The following is a 22,450-nucleotide window of genomic DNA, read 5'->3' on the forward strand; positions in this document are numbered from 1 at the left end:
GTTTTTGTCTTTCTTTTTTGCGTGTTTGCTGTGTTATTATTCTGTTTTGTTTCCCTCCATTTTACAGTCAGGCACTTTTGTTTGTCACAGTCACAGGTCTTATCACTTATACTACTTTACATGGTAGATACTCTATGACCGAAGTCATGCTCCAATTTATATCTTTATGGTGCAAGGAAGTAACGTAACATTTATTAGTTTTAACTGCAAGGGGCTCAATAATCCTGCAAAACGCAGTAAGGTACTTCACCATCTCCAACACCTAGATGCCCACATTGTGTACTTACAAGAGACGCATCTCAGAGATAGGGACCAGGCAAGGCTAAAGAGTGGATGGGTGGGGCAAGTTTATCATTCTTCATTCCTGGGCAAATCAAGGGGGGCAGCTATCCTACTTAATAAATCTATTCCATTTATACACTCAAAGGTGAGTTCTGACCCAAATGGCAGATTAATCATTGTTACTGGTCAGATGTATAACACCAATATAGTTTTGGCCAATGTTTATGCACCTAATTGGGATGATGATAGTTTTTTCAAATGTCTATTTTCAAAACTTCCTGATCTTTCAACACATAATTCTTGGTGGAGACTTTAATACCTGGCTCAACCTGGCACCTCTTCTAATAGATGTCCACCATCAAAATCCTCTAAAATAATTAGAGCCTTTATGAACAAATTTTCTGTTTCTGATGCCTGGCACTTTTTTAATCCCTCTGGAAGGGATTATTCTTTCTTATCCACCCCACTTTTACACGTATTGATTATTTCCTTACTGATAACAAACTCTTTCCATCTGTGTCATACTGTAAATACTAAGCAATAGTTCTTTCTGACCATTCTCCTGTGTCCATGGCAGTTTATTTTAAAGGCCTTGTTGGATCGCGTGTTCCAAGCCTCCTCTCTGATCAGAATTTCGTTAACTTTATTATTTGTCAAATAGATTTTGTTGTTAGCCTAAACAAAACTCCTGATGTTTCAGCTTCTGTTGTATGGGAAAGCCTGAAAGCTTACATCAGGGGGGAAATAATATCTTATGCCGCATATCAGAAAAAAGTTAGTGCTGACCAACTCTCTTTGCTAACTCAGCGTATATCTCAGCTTGATGGCATATATGCAACTAATCCATTCCCAGATTTGTCTAAGGAACGCTTATGTGTACAAGCCAAATTTGATATCCTTATGACACAACGCTCTGCTGAACTCCTACTTCGAACCAGATGAACTTATTTTGAACATGGCAATAAAGCTAGTAAATTACTTGCACACCAACTGCGCCAGGCAGGCTCCTTCCATCAATTCCCTCAGATACAAAGAGACCTGGGCAAGACATCTGATCCATTAGAGATTAATAAGGCTTTCAAAGACTTCTACTTTATAAAGTAAAGTTGCACTTTATGCAACCGCAAAAACTTCCACCTCACTCGATTTCAATAATCTTTATTGGAGAATTTGCTGCAGATAAATTAGATCAGCCTATCACAGTAGAGGAGCTCAACTCAGCGGTCCTGACATTGCAAAGCGGTAAATGCCCAGGACCGGACGGGTATCCCACTGAGTTCTACAAGGGGTTTTGGCACCAACTCTCCCCTTTGCTATTAGGAATGTATAATGAATCATTTGATTCATGGTCTTCTTCCCCAGATTCTTAATCAAGCATCTATTTTTCTCATTCTGAAAAAAGATAAGGACCCCTTAGCCTGTGCCTCTTTTCATCCTATAAGTTTGCTAAATGTTGATTGTAAAATCCTGTCTAAACTTCTGGCTCTTTGTCTAGACTCTTTTCTTCAACTATCATCTCACCAGACCAAACAGGGTTTAAGGTTTATATGCAATAGACACTCTTTCTCCAACCGTAGACAGGTATTTAATACCATTTACAATCCCTCCATCTCTCACACGGAAGAAGCTTTGGTATCCATGGACACTGAGAAAGCTTTTGACAGAGTGGAATGGAACTATCTGTTCTACACTCTGGAAAAATGTGGGTTTGCGGAGAAATATATATTCTGGATTAAACTGCTTTACTCCTATTCAATCTGGGTACTTTCATCTCCATCGCTCTACGAGACAGGGTTGTCCTCTAAGTCCTCTTCTATTTGCAATTGCCATTGAACCCCTTGCTGTGGCACTTCATTGTGAACCCCATATCTCTGGCATACACAGAAACTGTATTGAATTAAAGGTTTATTTGTATGCTGATGACCTACTCCTTTTTCTTTCCAACCTCCAATGGAGCCATGGATTACAAATATGATGTTCATCAATTTAAAAGATAATTTTTCAACAAAAGAAAGTCGCAGTTAGCCGTAGGTGTGTCATATGACCACTTAGTTTTGTGTGAAACCGCTCAGTGAACTACATCTCTCGTCTCACAGAATTTACGTCACCTAACTTGATGCTCAACTTGCTCGCTAGCTAGATGGCTTAGCTCTGTTCCACAACACATGTAACGTTATCTTACCTGATGGGTTTTATCCAGTGAAGTGTTTTCAGCAGACAAGCAAAAAAACGATCAAGATCCACTGCTCATTTGAGTAAAATTACATCCCCGGTACGATACACACAGACATGGTAACTTCAACGAGACGTCATCCATGCGACTTTGAATTGTGTAGTCTTTCTAATTACGTATTTTCACAGTCTTATACTTCAACAGTTTAACAATAAACTGAGACTTTCTTGACTTGAAAGTCATTAAACTATTTTTAATTATCTATTAAACTGATGAACATCATGTGTAATTCATGGCTCAATTCAAATGGGATCAAAAAATAATTTTCCCCATTCACTACCGTTCATATTTTTTCTGAGTTAAGGTCCCATGGCGGTCCACCAGAAGGGGAGGGACTTTGCCTCTCTATTTACTCTCTAACTGGGACTGATTTGTGGGATTGCTGTGGACACACAGCGATACGCTGGTCGGAGCAAAAGATGTTTTACCGTCTATCCAGCTAATTTGAAATAGCTCACGTTACTGTACTGTGTCAACAGTTAACTTCAGTTAATATTGTATGTGGCATTTTGTTTTGCGGTGTGAAATGTTCCACCAAAACAAGTTTCCAAGAGCCACCGTCGCTGCGTCGCTTCACAATTTTTTTAATCACTAAGTTTCATTAATTTAAATACTTCTTTTCAGTTCCTGTTTTTCGTTGTTATTTTTCAGTCTTGCTTGTGTATGTCCTCACCTGAACATTGTGTATCTTGACAGCGAGCTGCTCCAGGGTGTTATGGTCTGCAGGCGCCCCGCTCAGCGCTGACCTGATGTCACCCTGCAGTGTCCGCAGCCGCTGGCAGAGAGACGCAGCCAGCCGGTCGTAGAGCTCCCACACCTGCAGGATGCCCCGACTCCTCTGGAGCTGCTGGTCCACCGCTCCACACACCACACTCCAACTGGAGGACAGGAGGATGATTAAGTCATTGATTGAGGAGTGTCACTGTGTGTGTGTGTTTGTGTGTGTGTGTGTGTGTGTGTGTGTGTGTGTGTGTGTGTGTGTGTTTGTGCGTGTGTGCATGGGTGCATGTGTGTGCTGTGTATGTGCGTGTGTGTGTGTGTGTGTGTGTGTGTGTGTGTGTGTGTGTGTGTGTGTGTGTGTGTGTGTGTGTCTGTCTGCATGCATGTCTCACCTGTCTCTCTGTCTGTCCAGCTGCTGCATGAGGAGGGTGACAGCAGCAGGACTGATGATGTCTCTGAGGGACGAGGCGGTTTGACTCAGTTGGTCCCACTCTGCCCCTGAGGCTTCTGTCTCCGCATGAAGAAGCTGCTTCCAACACAAAAAACACCGGTCAGGCATCACAGGTACGATCTCCAAACAATAAATCATCCTCTTTCTGCACATTGGAGGCAGAAACTTCACAACCTTTTTGCATGCTCTACATCTACATGTCTGTAATGTAAAGTATGAAATTATATAAAACATTTAGTGTTAATTAGGGGTGGGAAACCAATCCATTCACGTACATGTATGTATAGTGATTTCTTTTGCAACAATTTTTAAAGTCAATTATTTTCCCCGGAATAAATCTTTTTGTCTCTTCTTTCGAAATGAACTAAATGTCAGACTGATTGACTGACATGTGATGTGCATTCTTCTTAGAAAACAATCAATCAGTCTTTAGAAATGTCTCTAGAAGTGTATTATTCAACTTTTGCTTTTGTTAAAGAAAATCGCAATACTCAATACTATCAAATTGGTAATACTTCTTAAATCGCAATAAATTAAAAATCACAATCAGCACCCATGAACTGTATCAAGAAAGAATCAAATCGGGACAAAAGCATATCCCAGCCCTATTGTTAAAGTATTTAAATTCCTGTCCAACTCTGATATGTCTGTATGTATATGAGGTGCACCAGGCTTACCTGCAGCTTTTCATGGCGCTCTCTGTGTGCCTGCAGGAAGAGCTGAGGACTGATGTGATAATCAAGAGTCTGAGATATTCTCACTGTTTTCAGCATCATCTGATGCAGTCGCTTCTCCAAACTATCCCACAGCTGCTGGGCCTGAACCAGCCTCTGTTTTACTGAGTCATGCTGGTAAAGAACAGACAGGATGTTAAAATAATAGTGGGAGAAAGACAAAGACCATTTAAAAGACCTCACACATTTTTCCTAGTTTACATTGAATTAAAAATCAAAGCCCAACAGTATGGATTCATTCTGCATATTTTTTTTTATTTTTGATTGATGCTATGTAAAATAGTTTGTGTCTGTGCCAGTAAAGGATGTTGCTAGTGATAACGGAACAAGATAACTAGAAGTATCGGTCACAAACAAAAACTAAACCAAACACATCACTTTCCTTAAACATTTTACCTCTACATTTTCCCCAGCGTAATTTACCTGTAGTGTGAGAGCAGCGCAGGCCTGGATGCATTTATCTGTCTGAGAGATGAAACCACAGCGGCCGCCATCAATTTTGTCTCTCAACTCCTGAAGAGCTGCAGACTTCTGCCTGATCTTTTCCTCAAGACCCTGACACACACAAAACAAGAAGATGAAAATATCATATTGTGATTAACATTTTTTAACATACAAAACATACAATTTGCAACATGAACATCCTCCCCCCCCCCCCCCCCCCCCCCACACACACACACACACACACGTAGTTTATAAAAATATGATGGTTTATTATAAATTAAACAACCCAACAATATAACGGCCTACAAGTCCATCTGAAATGATTAGCCGGTTAAACATTTAGTTGATTGACTGAACAGTTTTGATCGTTTCCAGTTTCTAAAATGTGAGGGAACCTTTTCCTGATGACTTACATACTATAGTAAGTAAAATTTTCAATGAACGACTCTGACTTGTAACAGAATATTTTTACAGTGTGGTATTAGTAATTTTACTTAAGTAAAGAATCTGAACACTTCTTCCACCACTGCACGTCTCTCCCCAGCACAAATCAGAGTTTTCTGTTGCACGACTAAAACAACTTTTGAACGTACACATGTTCCACCAAAACAAGTTCCTTCCCGAGGCTTTTTTGCAGAGGCACCGTTACTCTGTCCGGCATTTCCGGCACCCATGACGATCACGTTTTTCTCCCATCCCAGAATGCTGTGTGAACTAGCCAAACGTTCCTCAATAGCCCCGTGGAGGAAGGTCTGGCAATGCGAGACTAGTACAGATGTGACCTCTGACCTGGCAGGTGTTGATGCTGCTTCGCAGCTCCGTTTGGCTGCTGGGTGTCTGAGCTGAGTCCATCCAGAGGTTGTGATGTGTGATCCAGCTGTGGATCTGCTGCAGCTGGACCTCCTGCTCCGCTCTGCTCCTCAGCTCCTGCTCCACCTCCTGCATCTGAACACCAAACAACAGACCTTTGTCTTCTGAGGATCAAGGAAGGACTTGAGCATGTTAGAAAAGATATTGATATTTTGGCCAGAAATTAATTAAATATACTTTATTTCAAACATTTAAAAAAATATATAGATACAGTATGTAAATAAATACAATTAAAGCTGCAAGCAGCGTTGGACGGGCCCTCGCACCTCTGCGCTCGTCAGGGGTTACTGGCGGACGCCGATCCTTGCAACCGTGCATTTGCTCAGACACTGCAAATCATCACCAATTAAAAGGGAACTCCCTGCTGAGTTCAATGAGACCTCACACAAGACTCTACGTCAAACAGTTAATTAGCTATGAAAGGGGGCGTGGCCAAAGCATAGGGGTCGGGGCAAACCTTTACCAATAAAAAAGGTGGTCTCTGCTGAGTTCATTGATACCTCACACAATACTTAAATACTTATACCTTAAACGGTTCAAATGTTAAGAAAGGGGGCATGGCCTGAGAAAGTGGGCGTGGTTAAAGTATAGGAGGCAGCTCAGTATCACATGTAGACCACACGTTATAAGTTTCATGTAAATCGGATGATGTTTGTCATATAAGGCTGATTTCCTGATTATCAGCCGGGGGCGCTATGACCAAAAGCCAATTTTGGCCTATAAATGTCCTGGACCCTTATCAATCGTGAGAAATTTCGACAGAAACTTCTTTGTTCATCGATAAATGCTCAAAATGGCCGCCACACCACGCCCACACCATTGGACGAAAAGTTGCTTTTAATAACTTTTCATCGTTAAGGGAATATGCCACCGTTCGTTGAAATAGGGTTATTCATCGTCTCCTCTATATTTATATAGGTGGGCAATCGCATTTTTGTCTCACTGCATGCACTGTATTAGTCCGCCACTGCCGCCGCTAGCTTAGCTTAGCGTAAAGAATGGAATCCTTTGTTGCCGTTAGCATGTTGTGAGTAAAAGTGACCCAACAAAAACAAAACCTAATTTTCTTGTGGCCTTTGATTCACAACAAGTAAAATAGCAATGCAGATTAAGACTAGACTATTTCCTAGGTAGATATTGACTTGGGACTATATTGGGTGGAAGTAGGCTACAGCCGAAGCACTGCTACTCGGTCACAGAGATATCGGCAGCCTGTGGGGCTCTGTGGCCGGCGCAAAGTCACTGTTTCTGGGTTAGTGGACAACCAAATGCCGCTGCCCTGACTGAGATCCGCGGGGCTCGGTGGGGCTCTGCGGCAGGCAGCCCGCAGGACTTTGCGCCGGCCGCAGAGCCCCGCGGGATGCTGATATCTCTGTGCCAGAGTAGCAGTGCTTCGGCTGTAGCCTACAGCCACCCAAGTTTTTCTTTTAATAACTTTTCATCTTTACGTCTTAAGATGGCACAGACCAAATTTGAATTTGATCGGATGAAATCTCTAGGAGGAGTTTGTTAAAGTACGACGTGGAAATGGCCAAAATTGCACTAATTTTGAACTTTCAATTCAAAATGGAGGATTTCCTGTTCGGTGTAGGGTATGGCTCCAATGAACTTTTTTGTACGTCTTGACATGCTACATATGTGTACCAAGTTTTGTTAGTCTACGTTAAACGTACTGCACTGGCTCAATATCTTTAACTTTGTAGGGGGTGCTAGCGAGCCATTTTTATTTGACACCCAATTCTGGTGAGTTTTTGAGTATGTCAGCCCTTCAAAAAGGTGATTCATTTGCCGAAAGAAAGAAAGAAAGAAAGAAAGAATAATAATTCCTTCAGTTTCAATAGGACCTTTGCCGCAGTTGGCACTCGGGCCCTAAAAATAATAACAGTGAATATGTACAACGATAGGTGTAAATTATTGGGGGATGCAGGGGATATTTCTCCCCCAATATTTAGAAGAGGTATATTTGTCCTCAAAGATATAAAATGTATATATTTTGTCCTCCTCAAAAAAACATGAAAGACAACCCACTCCCCTAAAGAAGTAAAAATAACCATTCAGGCTGCTCAAAACATGTACAGAAGATAGATTTATGAAGCTTTAGACAGGATTTTACAGGATAATAATAATTTCATTTACATAAATAAAGGCATTTGCACCTTAAATTGTTGCATAGAAATTCACCAGAATGCAGCAAATGAAGTGTTTCCAAATTTTATCAGGGAAGATCCCAAGACCCCCCGTTATAATGTGTCCCCCCCAATGTGAAAAACAACATATGCCCTTGTTTTCAACAATAAGGAACATAAACATTTCTTTGTCCGAAAAAGAGTTTAAAGTAGCAACATGTTTTTCTAGTCCTACTTCTACCTAATAAGTAGACCTTGGCTGAATCTCATTTCCTTTTATGTGATATCTCCTTGCTCCCTGTTTGAACCGGAAGTCATTCTGTTCCTCCTTCGTGAAGGCCGTCTCAAAGCTCTTATTCCTGACCAAGGAGCTAGGATGGAGGATGGATCTCTGAGGAGCTATGAGCAAGGATACAGAGAGCAGCCTTCCTGGAAACCGTACAGCTGAAAGCCGTTGCTAACTCCAACCATACAACTGACGAATTAACAACGCTTCAGAGGAAAGGAGGTCTCATCCCTCTAAAAACACATTACCTCTCTCCTTGCATAATTTCCAACTTGCATAATTTCCTATGTAGGAAGGGAAGCAAGTGGAGGAAACGGGGATGTAATTTTTTGTTTGTTGGTTTTCTGACCTGAGAGTTGAGGGTTTGCTGCAGACTGAGCCACTGATGCTGGAAACGGCCCTGATCCTCTGCACAATGCATGTGTTCATAGCGCCTCCTCTGACCCTCCTCAGTACTGCATGTCTGTAACGGCTGGCTCACATAGTCCAGTGTGGCCTGATGGGCTGACATCGCTGTCAAAATCTCCTGAGAAAAAAATGTCATGGCAGGAGAGAGAGAGAGAGAGAGAGAGAGAGAGAGAGAATCAGTCAAACAGATAATACAAATAATAATACTAGAACTGCAACTTGCAGAACTTGCGGCGAGGCAAAAATTCAGGAAATTTCACTAAGTGTGAGCTTCAAAGTCTGTAGTGAAATGCAATAGCAAATTTCCCATTCATTGAGTAAAAGGCCAAACAATTCAAAAATTAATTTGATAACTTTTGGTCAGGTCCATTTGGAGATGCTACGTACCAGGTTTTGTGCAGATCGGTCGCACGGCCTAGGAGGAGTTTGAAAAAGTTGGTCTATATCATCAGATTCAGCTCGATTCAAGGAACACGTGTATGTAAGGTTTTCTAATGTGCGATGTGTAATGTGGGACTTATAGGCAAAAACACTTTGACGTCATTATAGCGCCACCTAGTGGTCCATATGTGTAATCTTTGGTATGTGAGGATCATGAACCATTGTACATCTACACTGTAAATTTGAAGTTGCTCATATTAGTGTAAGTGGTGAATCCAAACCTGGGTCCCATAGTACAGTTCCAAACTTACAGAAGTGTACTTTGACCACTCAAGGCTACATTGTGTCACGTGATAAAAACAATAATTTAATAGACAAACAGGAACAGCAAACATAAGTCAAAAGAAGTTAAATAAAAAATAAATAAAGAAAACTCTCATAGGCATTTCATATAATCATTCCAAAAATTACATATCAAATTAAAGCTGCGAGCAGCGATGGACAGGCCCTTGCGCCTCTGCCCGCGTTGGGGTTACTGGCGGACGCCGCTCCTTGCGACCGTGCATTTGCGTCTGAGTGTCTGAGTGCATTGGCACTCAGACACCGCAAATCGTCACCAATGAAAAGGGAACTCCCCACTGAGTCAACGATACCCCACACAAGACTGAAGTAATGTTTTTTCTTGTTTCTAACGGTTTGATCTGCCATGCTATAATTTTGCCCGGTTTTTCCCCTTGCTCGTAGAATGTTTGGTTTAATCTAAGCATACTGGATGCTGCCCTAGCTGCCGACAATTTATTATATTCTGCTCTTAAAAGTAACAATTATTTTTCTTCTTCAGAGGTTCTATTCCTAAAAACTTGTTTTTGAAGAGTTTGTATTCTGGCTTCTAGTTGCTGTCTTTTCTGATGAAACTCCCCAGATTTGGATGAAGTATAGCTAATTATGTGTCCCTCAAGAAGGCCTTGAAAGCATCCCATTTGATGCATGCCGTAGTTTGTGTTGTATTATCCTTAAAATAATTATCTATTTCTGTCCCTACGTACTTTATAAATTCTTCATTTTGTAGCCATTTCGCATTCAGATTCCACCTTGGTGGATCTCTAACCAGGTTCCCATCTGTATATATCAGACAACACGGTCCATGAGCTGATATTAATATACTGTCATAATAACAGTCCTGTATTTTTTAAACTAAAGATTAAAAAGTAGTCTATCATTGAGTATGTCTGAAAAGTGCCTGAGTGACAGTTAAAGTGTCTCCAGATATCTAACAGATTCAACTCTTTAATGAAATAGTGGATGGTTTTTCTACTTCTAAGATGAGTTTGATCAGTACCTGTAGATCTGTCCCTGACTGGATCTGATGTACAGTTCCAATCCCCTGCAATTATATACTCTCCTTGGAGTGATGCGAGTGTGAGAAATAAATTTGTAAAAAAGATGGGCTCATCCGTATTGGGGCCATATTCAAATTCAAATTTACTGAGAGCAGCAATCCCTGGATGATCAAATATCTACCAAATGTATCCTTAATTACATTAGAAACTTTGAAGGGCACTTATTTGTGGATAAGAATCATAACTCCCCTTGCTTGTGATGTAAATTATGGTGCGTTAGTGCTTCCCTGCCACATCCTTCTAATTCTTACATTGTCCTCTTTTAAGGTATGTCTCTCCTGCAGAAAAACTATTTTTGAATCAGTGTCTTTTAGCTTATTCATAAGCCGTTAGATTTTCTTAGTTTTCTATAAACCTCTACAGTTTTAGGAAATGCATTTAAGCTCTACCTTTTGAGACATTCCAAAAAGTATACCATGAAGTTACCTTAACAAACATAACGTGTCTGAGAGGATTAACACGTTTGAACATTAGAACATACATTGAACGTACAGCAGTAAGAAAATAACCCCATTCTCCCAACTAAATGGGTACCCCCCTATTTTTTGCTTCCGGCTGCTGTTATGAACATATCCTGGATCTGTCCACTCAGCCTTCTTTTGGACCGGTATAAAAGAAGAAAAAAAATTAGGTGTAATCTGACCTTCCTGCTCCGCTTTACTTGTATTAATATTGTTACTCCTGAAAAAGGTATGATACAAAAGTGGAAGCTTAGTAAATTACAAAGTAGGCTTCTATTAAAGAAGGCTACTGATCTTGTTGCAACTTTAATGCCAGCATATAAATGAAAATTACTGAAGAGTGAAATAAGTTGCCAATGTTTAAAATATTAATATGACTGCCTTTACACAGGGCTCTCAAGTCTCACGCATTGGGCGTGAGACACACGCATTTCAACCCGTTCACACGCTCACACGCCACACCTTGTATTTCTCACGCAGAGAAATTACCAGGATAACGCCCACCAAGTTGCGCCGCTATTGGAACAGGTAGAGGAATCAAGTGAGTTCCCCATAGAGTTCAGAACGCCCTGCCACCATCCGCGGCGCTACCATTGGTCATTTTAGGTTCGGGCCCGCCCATTTTGACCCATCTAGCAGTTCATCCAATAAGCAGCCTGAGGAAAGCTTTGACTGAAAGCTTCTCAACCAATCAGCGGCTTCTACCCGCCTGCCCACAGGCTGCGTCGTCACCAGCAAGTGATCCAATGAAATGAATGACGTTTGTGCGCAAGCTTTTCAAGCAAGCTCAATGAGACAGACACAGAGTGTAGCTATTAGCTAGCTAATATGAAAAGCAAAGCGAAGCAAAGCAGCTTGTTTTCATCTAAATTCAGCAAGAAACACTCCAAGGAGCAGGAGGAGGACATTTTAAGTAACGCGGTTACAAGTGACGATTTACCATCCTGCTCGGCCGCCCTTTCCCCATCAAGTCCTCCCGTAGCCACACCGTCACACCAGCAAGGCAAGTAGTGTCTTAACGTTATTAGTGTCTGGCTGTCTGAATGAAGGGGGAACCTGAATACATTTGGCTTATTTTAATTGGCCCGTCCAGTTTTCTGGAGGCCCACCTACAATCAAAATCCTGGCGCCGCTAGTGCCTGCCACGCACAAGCTGAGTGAGTGCGGATTTCAAGTTGCGGCTTTCGTCGCTGTTTGTGACTTTGCCTGAGATTGAGTGACAAGTGTACTCGGTTCAGTAGAGCAGTGGTTCCCAACCTTTTTTCCTTGGCGCCCCCCCTACTCATGTCTAAGAAAAGCTGAGCCCCCCCCCACCCAAAACCGAAGTTGAGGTAACTCTCGAGATAGAGCCTCTCTTTCTTTTTTGATACAGAGGAGTTATCAGGACTGTTTCTCCGGCATGTTTCATTCATAAAATAGTGATGCCGTGGCGGCAGGAAAATTGAGGATACAACAAAATATATAGTTTTCATACAGACTTTTGTATACATTAGATATTCTAGTGTATTATAATTTGTTTAACATGTGCAAGACATTTTTTTTTACCTCAACCTCAAACCAGATAAAGACTCGCGCCCCCCCTGTGATCTTTGCCGCCCCCCCTGGGGGTGCCCGGACCCCAGGTTGGGAACCACTGCAGTAGAGCACACGGCTCTGTAGAGTCGTGGAATTATGACTTTATATACTACATGTACATAGGAACAGGAAACCCTGTTGTGTGTCTGCCCTATTTCTGATACTGTGGCGGCAGAAATCAAGATAGAGGAAACACTGGGTAGCTTTTATTATTATTATTATTATTATTATTATTATAACTACATGTTGAATCTGCTGCAGGGCTACTCTGACAGTTTTATATTTTTATAAAGATACCCATTTTAGGCCTACCAATAATACTTTTATAACAGTACCCATAATAATTTGGAATATTTTTAGTTTTTTCTTTCCTTTTATTTTTACTGCACAACCTCCCGGGCTCCATTGTGAAAAACTTTGGCCTAGGCTATTTCATTATATTGTATCCAGACAATTGATAGTATTAATTATTGCGCGTGCGCGCGCACACACACACACACACACACACACACACACACGTACACACAAAGACATACTGAATTAATAAAAATAAAAATTATTTGTACGAATTTATGTAGGGCTGCTCCCTCTTAGTGGATTAGTTGACTAATCGGTGGTTTTGGTCTTAGTCAACTTAGATCTCTTTAGTCCATTAGTCATGTTTGATGCTTTTTTCATGCTGAATGACTTATTTCCAAGAAACGTACAAGCACATCTCTAGTAAACACAAGAATTAAGGGTTGACATTTTACCTAAGAGATATCACCGTGAAACCTACTTTGATTACTTTCATTAAGGCAATTTTTTGTTGTATTACACGTTTTCTGAAATGTTGTGTTTAAATATGTAAAGGAGGCGTTATCTTATTCAATATATGCAGGTAGATATTGACTTGGGACTATATTGGGTGGAAGTAGGCTACAGCCAAAGCACTGCTACTCGGTCACAGAGATATCGGCAGCCTCTTACAGGCCGGGATGGGGAGAAGGACCATTCAGGTCCCTGAGGGTGCTTGCCACAAGGAGGTACTCTATGTGACCTGATTTTACACTGCTGTAGGAAGCAGGCTAATACTTTGTAAAAGAAAACATGTTGTACAATCAATCTTTTATGAATCCTGCAGTCTAATTTGAAGACCTTTTGGCTAGTTTTACTTGAATTGAATTGAATTTACTTGCTTTTGAATTCACAGATAACTTATCTTCTTTGTGAAGTCTACTTCAAAATGAATGAGCTGGAGGGGGCATGGATGCTCCATAAAGCCATGGGTAAAAAAGCATTTAATAGCATCAAAGCTTACATTCCTTTAAATGTCTACTTGAGAATGATGACCAGAGCAACATGGGTAATATCTTCTCCTAAACAGGAGGGTCTGGTCAGAGGCGGTTGACCTTAGTCTCCCCAGATGAGATGGGTTACACGGGGGCTGGGCTGTTCAAGTCCTGGGGAGGCAAGGGCTGTCTATATGTAATGCCTATACAACACCGACTGGACATGTCTCCCCTGCCTTACACGGCATGGGAGTTTGAGGCAATGCCAAAAGCCCGGTGTGTGTCATGCAGTAAACATGTGCCGTTGCAGCTATTAAGTCTGCATGTGGAGACCTGTACAAAGCCGGAAGTTGATGAGGTATGACATCCTGATTCAAAAGGTGTGTCCTTATATAAACCATATTCAGCCTTCTCTATTCAGTGTACACGTTGGTATTAGCTTTAAAACTGTTAAGTATTAAAAGAAAACATTTTAATTCCTCTGTGTTCATGTTTATGTATTTAATAGATCCACTCTGACAACAATGATGATGTTCATGAAGGGGTAAGCTATCAAAATCATTGTCTTGAATGAAGGTCATACATGGCTGTTAGTGAGCCACAGATTGATGATTACATTTCTGAAATATGAACGTAACGTATTCACATTTAGGGCTACACTAAGTTTCTAACATGTATCCTTTCTTTGCAGGATTCCACAGAGCTTCCATCCTGCTCTCAAGTTCCTGATGTTAAAGTAAGAACAAAACTCTACAAACCTTGAATGCAATTTCCCTTCCTGTAGTAATTCTGTTCTGTTTTTCAAAATTGCTGTTTGTCATGTCGGTCTATTTTTCTTCATTTTAAAATGTTGCATTGTGTTTCATTAGCAGTTATGAGAAGCAATGTTACCATATATTTATTTTTCAGACAACATGTCCAATATGTCAGGAGTGGATTTCCTCTGACATTGTGGAAATCCACGCAAGCATATGTGGTGAAAGGTATTTCTCAATTTGCCTGGACATTTTCTGAAGTACAATTTCTGTATTGCACAGTTCTATGCAGTTGACTAAGTCTTAGCCTTTAGTATAACCACAATGTGTTGCATATGTTTACACAGAGTTTGTAATGAAACTGAGGAGAGCCAGGCACATCCGACTGAAAGGTACATAAAAATAAATATTCCCTCTGAAGATATGATAAAGTTCACATTAATTAGAATTATCTGGACTGATCAGTGTTTCGTTTCTCTCTTTTTCCAACATTTTCAGCATTTCTGATGTCATCAGAGTACTCCATGAAAGGGTGGACAACACAGCTATATTCAGCATCTGTGTGACAAGGGAGGACGTGCTTGAAAGGGCAGTGGCAGCGCCAGAAGAAAGCATCCCCCAAAAACCCTCTTAGGGTAACATTCCTCGGAGAGACCGGGATTGACAACAGGGCTCTGAGGAAGGAGTTTTTAACTGGTAATTTTTTTCTTTCCATTAAATAATTCATTCCTTAAAAATTAAGAAAATACATTGTGTTCTATTAACTTAATGTGTGTTGCATTACATAAATGCTGTTGAAATTGGTCATGTCTTCAGATGGTAGATTACATGTCTGTAATTTTCTATTTGAAAAAGAAATGGTGGCAGGTATACAGAGCAGGTTCTTCGTGGGAGGGGACAATGGCAAAACACCCAAATATTCAATGACCGACATGGACAAACACCACTTCAAGTAGGATATATATATATATATATATATATATATATATACATACATACACACACGCCCCACTTATAATGTTCACATGCACAAAGGTGCTCACATTGATTGTGCATGAATAATTATTTTATTATTTGTTTTCTGGATGGAATGTAGGACTGTCGGAGAGATATTGGCAGTGAGCATTGCTCAAGGTGGACCACCCAAAAATTTCTTCATGGACTGGTGTTACAACTACATGTCCAGTGGAGAACTGGACCAGGAAGCGATCACTGAGATGGCTGTTACAGACCCAGAACTCATTGATTTAATACAAGAGGTAAGCATGTCTTTTATGTGTGGGTGGTGTAAATTGTTGAAGTGTTGTCATTATTATTAATTGCACACTTTTCTGACCATTAGGATGCTTAATTTCAAAACAATATGAGCGAATTTGTGAATTTCAAACACAGTAAGTGTGGGGTTTTTTTTTCCTTCTAAGATTCGGGCAGCTGACAACACATCCCCTGATGTGATGCACAGACAGGATTTTGTCATGTGGATACACAGGGCCAGTATCCATTGAAAAAAGGGAAGATATTTTGCGGTAGGATATTTCCTAAAGTTTAATGTAAGGTCAACCTTTAGAATGGAACTGGACTTGTTTTTGAACCTCTTTTATTTTACAGATCTATTGTCTTATACTCAACAGTGAGGTTACTTCCTATGCTCCAGCAAATCTGCTCAGGTATGAAGCTGTATGGCCTCCTCAGCTTGGTCCAGAAAGAAAAGGACATCTGCAGACAGCTCTTTGTACTTGGATCGTTTAGCAAGGTAAGCAATACATATTGTTCAAGAATTCTACGCTGAATATTGTCCAAGAATTTCTACATTAAGCAATTGTGTTCGTTCTTTTTGGTGAAATTAAGGTGGATGCTGATTTCTTGGTGAAGTCACTATCGCCTGTCTTCAGTGAGAAGGGTACAATGAGGCATCAGAGAGAGTGCAGAGTAGTCAATTTTCTGCAGGACTTCATACAGGACATGGAGGACGAAGGTAAATTTGTACTAATTGTTAATGTCTACCAGAGTAGGTAATACTAACATTTATGTGGGCAATTTTGTTTTCTCAATTATTTCAATTATACCACTTAATTTATACTTCCTTTTTGTCCCGTTTTCTCAGAAGACGGAATCAACACGGTCTTACCTGAAAGCGTTGCCGAGGGTGAAGGTGACAAGGCAGTGCTAATTAATGTGGGCAAGTTCTGTCAGTGGCTGACCGGGCAAGCACACATACCCCTCAGTCACGCAGACCGGGAGGGTTTCAGTATTACAATAGAATTTGATCATGATTGTCAGGTGCGTTTTGGGACACATAGCATCTTTTACCCAATAGTGAATGCCTGCTCATGCTCAGTAACATTTCCTGTAGCCCATCTCACCACACAGGAGGAGTTCAGAAGGGTTATTGCTCAAGCTACAACATATGGCTATGACTTTGGCTGAAGCTGAATAACTGTTGAATGATACTGAAGTCCAGATTGAAGACATGTTTCAGTAGTAATAATTGAAATTTGTCTGATTGTCAAATTGAACATTTTGTATTGGCATTATCTTTCCAGTCAGAGCTTTTGACTGAGTGCCCAGTAACTATCCCGTTGAACGTTTTTGAAATGTTTTTGCCATCAGTTCTGTCACAATGTGTTTGGCATGGAAATATTTATTTCCAACAGAATGCAGTTTTCTTTTATTTTCAATGTTTAAATGATGTCATGCTAGTTATCAGAAGAATGCTGACACTGACTGACTGAAATAAAAGTCATCACGGTGAGTGTAAATGGTTATCTGGGTCATTATTCTAATGTTATTTTTTCATTACAACCTATGCAATATTATTTTCATTACAACCTATGCAATATTTAAGTATTGTCATTTCATTTTAACCAACTATATACACAAACATGAGCAAAAAAATCTTATTTTTTCCACCCTCTAATTTTCTTATAGCAAAACTCAGCTTTTTTTAAAATGTGTGCTGCTGGAGTTCTGAGAGTTAACTATAATAATGATTGTAATAATATAAAGCTTAGTATAACAATGTCCCAATCCACAAATAACAAACTTTGATGTATCCATGATTCTCTTTATTTACAAACCTTTTAAGTATTAACACGTGCCAAACAAATATTCACAGCATAGCAAGTACAGTTCCCTTGCAGGTGTAACTGGGTCATTGTCTTGAATGAGAGACTGAACACCTTCACTTTGTTCCTCACTCAAAGGACACTCAATTTCAGGAACCACAATCGCCCCTTCCATCTCACTATTGTGGTCTCTGGCAATGTCCCAGTCAATGTCTGGCTCCTCAATGTCCTAGCACAGAACAATATCCAAAGATTAATGAATCACACAATACTGTAGATTCAACTTTATGCAGTTTGCATCCAACCAGAAGTGCAGAAAAGTGCAGTGTGATATACAAAGTATAGGAAGGAAAAGAAATATGTTGCAGTGTAAGAGCAGAATAAATGTGGTTATGTTATATGAACAATGTATAAAAAACATGTACAGATATGTGCAATGTAGTAGCAGTGATGTTATACTAGTAGTAAGAATAATAGATATATGCAGTGTATTAGCAGAATATATAACAAAAACCGAATAAATATGGATATTCTGAATGAACCATATAGACAGATATGTGCAGTGAGGTAACAGTAGTAAGAATAAGTATGTGCAGGAATATGGTTATGTATAGGTGTAATTACAGTATGGACATTTGTAAATAAATAGAACAGTATGGGTAGGGTAGTGCAAATTGTCTGGGGGGGTGTAAGGGGGTAGGTTAAATTGTCACCGGGATGCAGAGCAAGAGTTCAGTAGGGTGGTATTAGGAGAACATACCTCAATATTTTCTGGCTGTTCAATATCTGTGTTCATCAAACCCAACTGCCATAACTGCTCGGGAGTCCGGTTATTTTCAAAGTAATGTCAACCAACACAGGGTATGTATTAGTTTCTTTTTCTTTAACACAAATGCAATGACAGTGTGAGTAATGACAAAATAGCCTTCAAATGCCTGTGAAAACATGACAAACCTTTGATTGTGAACACTTTTCCCTGACATGAAGCTTCCCCTGTTATAAATAAGTCTGGCAATGTCAACATTCTCAACGCCTTGATCACCTCTGACTCTAATGCACAAACAAAACAATGTAATGTAAAGTGACTATCCTAATACATTTTGTAGCAATGTGTAAAAACCGTTCAAATTGCAAAATGTTTACCTTGAGGGAATGCCATGCCGCTCAGTAGCCTTCTTGAAGGCAGAAAATGCAGTGGATGCCAGGTTGTTGGTGGCACTCAGGCACATCACCTGTATTATGAAATTACAACAAACAGTCCTTTTAAATAAACAAGTGTCACTAGCTAGTTCACATTATAGTGTGCTGTGCATGACAAGTTATGGAAAGGGGCTCATCAAGTTTTAAGTCTAGTCCGATGCATTACCAGAATTGAAATTGAACCAATGTAAATGCAATCAAACCAAATAATAACTAACCTTCCTGGAGTACCCGTCCACCGCACCAAACAGTACAATGTTGTACCTTTGGAGCAAACATGAGTTCAATTAACACAATGTAATTACAGTAAAACTAAAATGTACAGCCTATTGATGTTTATCACTATAGACCTCTGAAGTTTTTTGGGATTTGGTATCTTGCAATTTTTCCTATGGGAAAATAACATGGAGAATTTGAATTATCGCACCTGTTAAACTTTCGCGGGGACGTAGAAGTCTAAAATGCAGATGTTTTGCTCAACACACTTTTGTCCTCTGCCTTTGAGTGGGTACTGTGATCTTCGGTACGTTAAGACGGCAAACTTAGATTTTTGCTACCCCAGAACTAACTTGCAATGCAACTTGCCATAGGTAGTTAGCTTCAATTTACCCTCAGATCTCCTTATATGGGCAAATATGGCAGCTTTGGTTCCTTTTTGTAGGCAAACTTCAGAGGTCTACTTATAATCACTAACCTGATTAATTTGTGGTTTGTGTCCACTTGCCACAGAGAAAGGGGTCCTCTGACAGAATAGGTCCTGCGTATGATGCAGCCTAACCCAGCAAGTCTTGAGAGGATACCCACAGAGTCCACACGGTGTAATGATGCAGCCACTCTCCTCCACTGGACATTGATCCCGTTAGATCGTAGCCTCCCCTTGACCATGCGGTAGCCTGCAGTTGGCATTTCATCTTTGATCTGTCGTACAACATTGTCCAGCTCGTCGTCATCTATGGCACTGTATCTTCTAGCTGAAAGGTCAAATTCCTTCAACCTCCTAAATAGGGTTCTCCTCGACACACCCAGCATCTTTGAGATGCAGGGCACAGGCAGGTCCAATCCTCAATGCTGTCCCTGTCAATATCAAGCATGGGACGCCCCATCGCTCCAGGTACTGTGTTTGCTGTAATGTGTACATTAGTCAACTCAAGGCACTCCTTTACTGCTTTAAAAAACTCATCCAGGGCCTGCAGTATCTCTGCAGGTACATTGAAATGGCGTGACAATGCATTGCAGAGATATAGCTCTTGCCTACATGTAAACTCAAAATAATCAAGGTCTATGGGCTGTCTGGCAAGTCCCATTTCAAATTTGGAAAGCAGCCTCAACAAGACCTGCCTTCTGAGAGTGTCCTGTTGAGACAGAAAAAACTTAAATTAGAAGTTAATATGCGGCATATGCTAACATTTTCAGTGAAGTATTTTCATAGGTTTTCAAATAAAGTATGTATAGTATAAGTATGTACAAAGGTTCTGGTCAGAGGACTCAATGTATAGTGCCCATAATACGCTGAAAGTAACTTCTATAAAAAAAATGTAAAATAAGACTTACCACACAATTGTCCTGAGGCTGCTGCCCAAAGTCATTAACATTACCGTCATCCATTGCTGCTGTAATTCTGTCTGGAATAGGATAAAAAAATATATAACTACAAGCTGTAATGTAACGTTAGCTAATACTTAACGTACAACGTCTAGCAATGTTGCTTTATTCTGTGGCATAGCTAGACTATTCACACTAGCCTAACAATGCTGCAGTTTAAAACTTAGCTAATATAACGTTAACGTTAGATTAATTTACTGGCCAGCAGACATAGGGAGCTAATGTTACCGGCAATTAACGTTAACGTTACTTAATCATTGATGTTAACGTTTGACTGCCTGCTAACGTTAACTAAAGTTAATATTACGTTTAGCTAAAAAATAAGTAACGTTGCCGTCACCTCACCTACACTGCCAACTAACGTTAACATAACAATACACGTTAACATGCTAAAAACATAACGTTGTTGTCACCTGCACTAACATATCTCTTAAATATACACTTTGATACGAATTGTGTTTTTTCCGCAGATATGACTAGCTTTAGCCAACAGCAACTTACCCCATAAACCGTCCTCCTCTTATCTTCGTCAAGGTCTCTTCTTCGCTGGCTTTCTATGGTCAAGACCATTGGTCAAGACCAAGGTCCATCCCTTCCTGGGCTTCCGTGTGGGAAATGACCAATCACAAGAGGGCCAGCGTTTGTTCCCTCCCACAACCTGTCGACTAACGCGAGCGAGCAAAACACCATTCCGAGCGAGCAGAATAAAAGCACAGGAGCAGAACTCACTTTCGAGAGCGCGTAATCCCCCCTAGTGGTTGTTATGTGCACTCGCAGCTGTTTTTTCCTCTCTCGCTGCTGTTTTTTCCTCACTCGCAGCTGTTTTTTCCTCACTCACAGCTGTTTGTTCCTCTCTCGCTGCTGTTTTTTCCTTGCTCGCTGCTGTGTCTGCGCGTGTGAATTAATATTATTTGCTCGTGAAGATGTTTCACTGAGCTCTCGACATTTGGCACTAATATAACGCCATAAAGAAATGCTAATAAACCAGAGCACGTATTTCTCCCATTCCAGGATGCTGCGTGGACAGCCAGCACAGACGCTTTGGGGAAAGCCCCACAGCGCTGTGGAGGAAAGTCTGGCAATGCGAGATAATCCAAGTAATCCGGACATTTAGGCAGGATGTTTTCCATCATTCAGCCCTTCTGTACCTTGCAGTATGTCAGGAGCTGACTCAGATCAGTGTTGGTGGAGGAGCTTTGGTTGATTCTGCTGCAATGCTCCTCCAGCCTGGACTCCGCCGCTCCCAGCCAGGCCTGCAGCTCCAGCAGCGCCCCCTGCTGGCTCAACGTCTCCATCCATCGCTGAGGAGGAGAAGAAGGAAGGAATGACTTTAATTTCCTATAGAATTAAAAAAATACTTACTCTACGAACCTCAAGAATTTTTGACTTTTGAACTTTTTCTACTCTTCCTGAAAGCAAAAAAAGATTCAGCTAGTCCTGAATGCTGCTGCCCCTGCTGGAAAATATAGTTCCAGTCAAGTAAGAGACATAAGTATTTGAATTTGAACTGCCACTGAAAACTTATAACCATGTATCTGAATTTATTTGTTCTGGATTCATCTCTTAGAAATTAAAATATGAAATTTCTTAATTTGCCATTTCAAAAGCTGAATTTGAATTATGTTTTTTAATATGACAAATTCAGATCCAATTAAAGCTGCAAGCAGCGTTGGACGGGCCCTTGCGCCTCTGCTCGCGTTGGGGTTACTGGCGGACACTGCTCCTTGCGACCGTGCATTTGCGCAGCACTCAGACACTGCAAATCGTCACCAATGAAAAAGGGAACTCCCTGCTGAGTTCAATGATAGCTCACACAAGACCCTACGTCAGGGGTCATCAACTACATTTTTCCAAGGGCCAGTGTGAGCAAACTCCTAAAAAACATGGAAACTCCATAATGATAACTGGCTCTTTAACTAGAAAATTATCTTAGACTAGGAGGCATTTCACTGAGGAGTGATGGATAAAGTCTGTGATTATGGAAATATTGTTGTAGTATGCAGCGTCCTGATTGGTGGAAAATGCTTGCAGAAAGAAACGGTGGTCACTGTCAAAGAGGCTGAAGCGAAAAGTTGACTGGAAAAGCCCAGCTTTAATGATGAATGGACTGATAAGCAGGCTATGCACTCATCATGTATGTCTTATTTGCTGGTTGTATTATTTGCTGTTGCAAAATAATGCAACCA

General features: G+C 40.6%; 1 protein-coding gene across 2 annotated transcripts in view; it reads right to left on the reverse strand.

The window, feature by feature from the left end:
- Positions 1–22,450, reverse strand: part of LOC114546348 (nesprin-2) — a 152,551-nt gene that overhangs the window by 67,402 nt on the left and 62,699 nt on the right. For both annotated transcript variants that reach the window (XM_028565063.1, XM_028565062.1), the window contains exons 17-23: positions 21,413–21,565; positions 8,496–8,672; positions 5,654–5,809; positions 4,844–4,975; positions 4,364–4,534; positions 3,628–3,761; positions 3,189–3,393 (exon numbers count right to left, since the gene is read on the reverse strand). In XM_028565063.1, coding sequence (XP_028420864.1) covers positions 3,189–3,393; positions 3,628–3,761; positions 4,364–4,534; positions 4,844–4,975; positions 5,654–5,809; positions 8,496–8,672; positions 21,413–21,565 — 1,128 coding nt within the window. The remainder of the gene's footprint in view (positions 1–3,188; positions 3,394–3,627; positions 3,762–4,363; positions 4,535–4,843; positions 4,976–5,653; positions 5,810–8,495; positions 8,673–21,412; positions 21,566–22,450) is intronic.

Source organism: Perca flavescens, chromosome 20 (genome assembly GCF_004354835.1).
Source record: "Perca flavescens isolate YP-PL-M2 chromosome 20, PFLA_1.0, whole genome shotgun sequence".
Taxonomy (NCBI): Eukaryota; Metazoa; Chordata; class Actinopteri; order Perciformes; family Percidae; genus Perca; species Perca flavescens.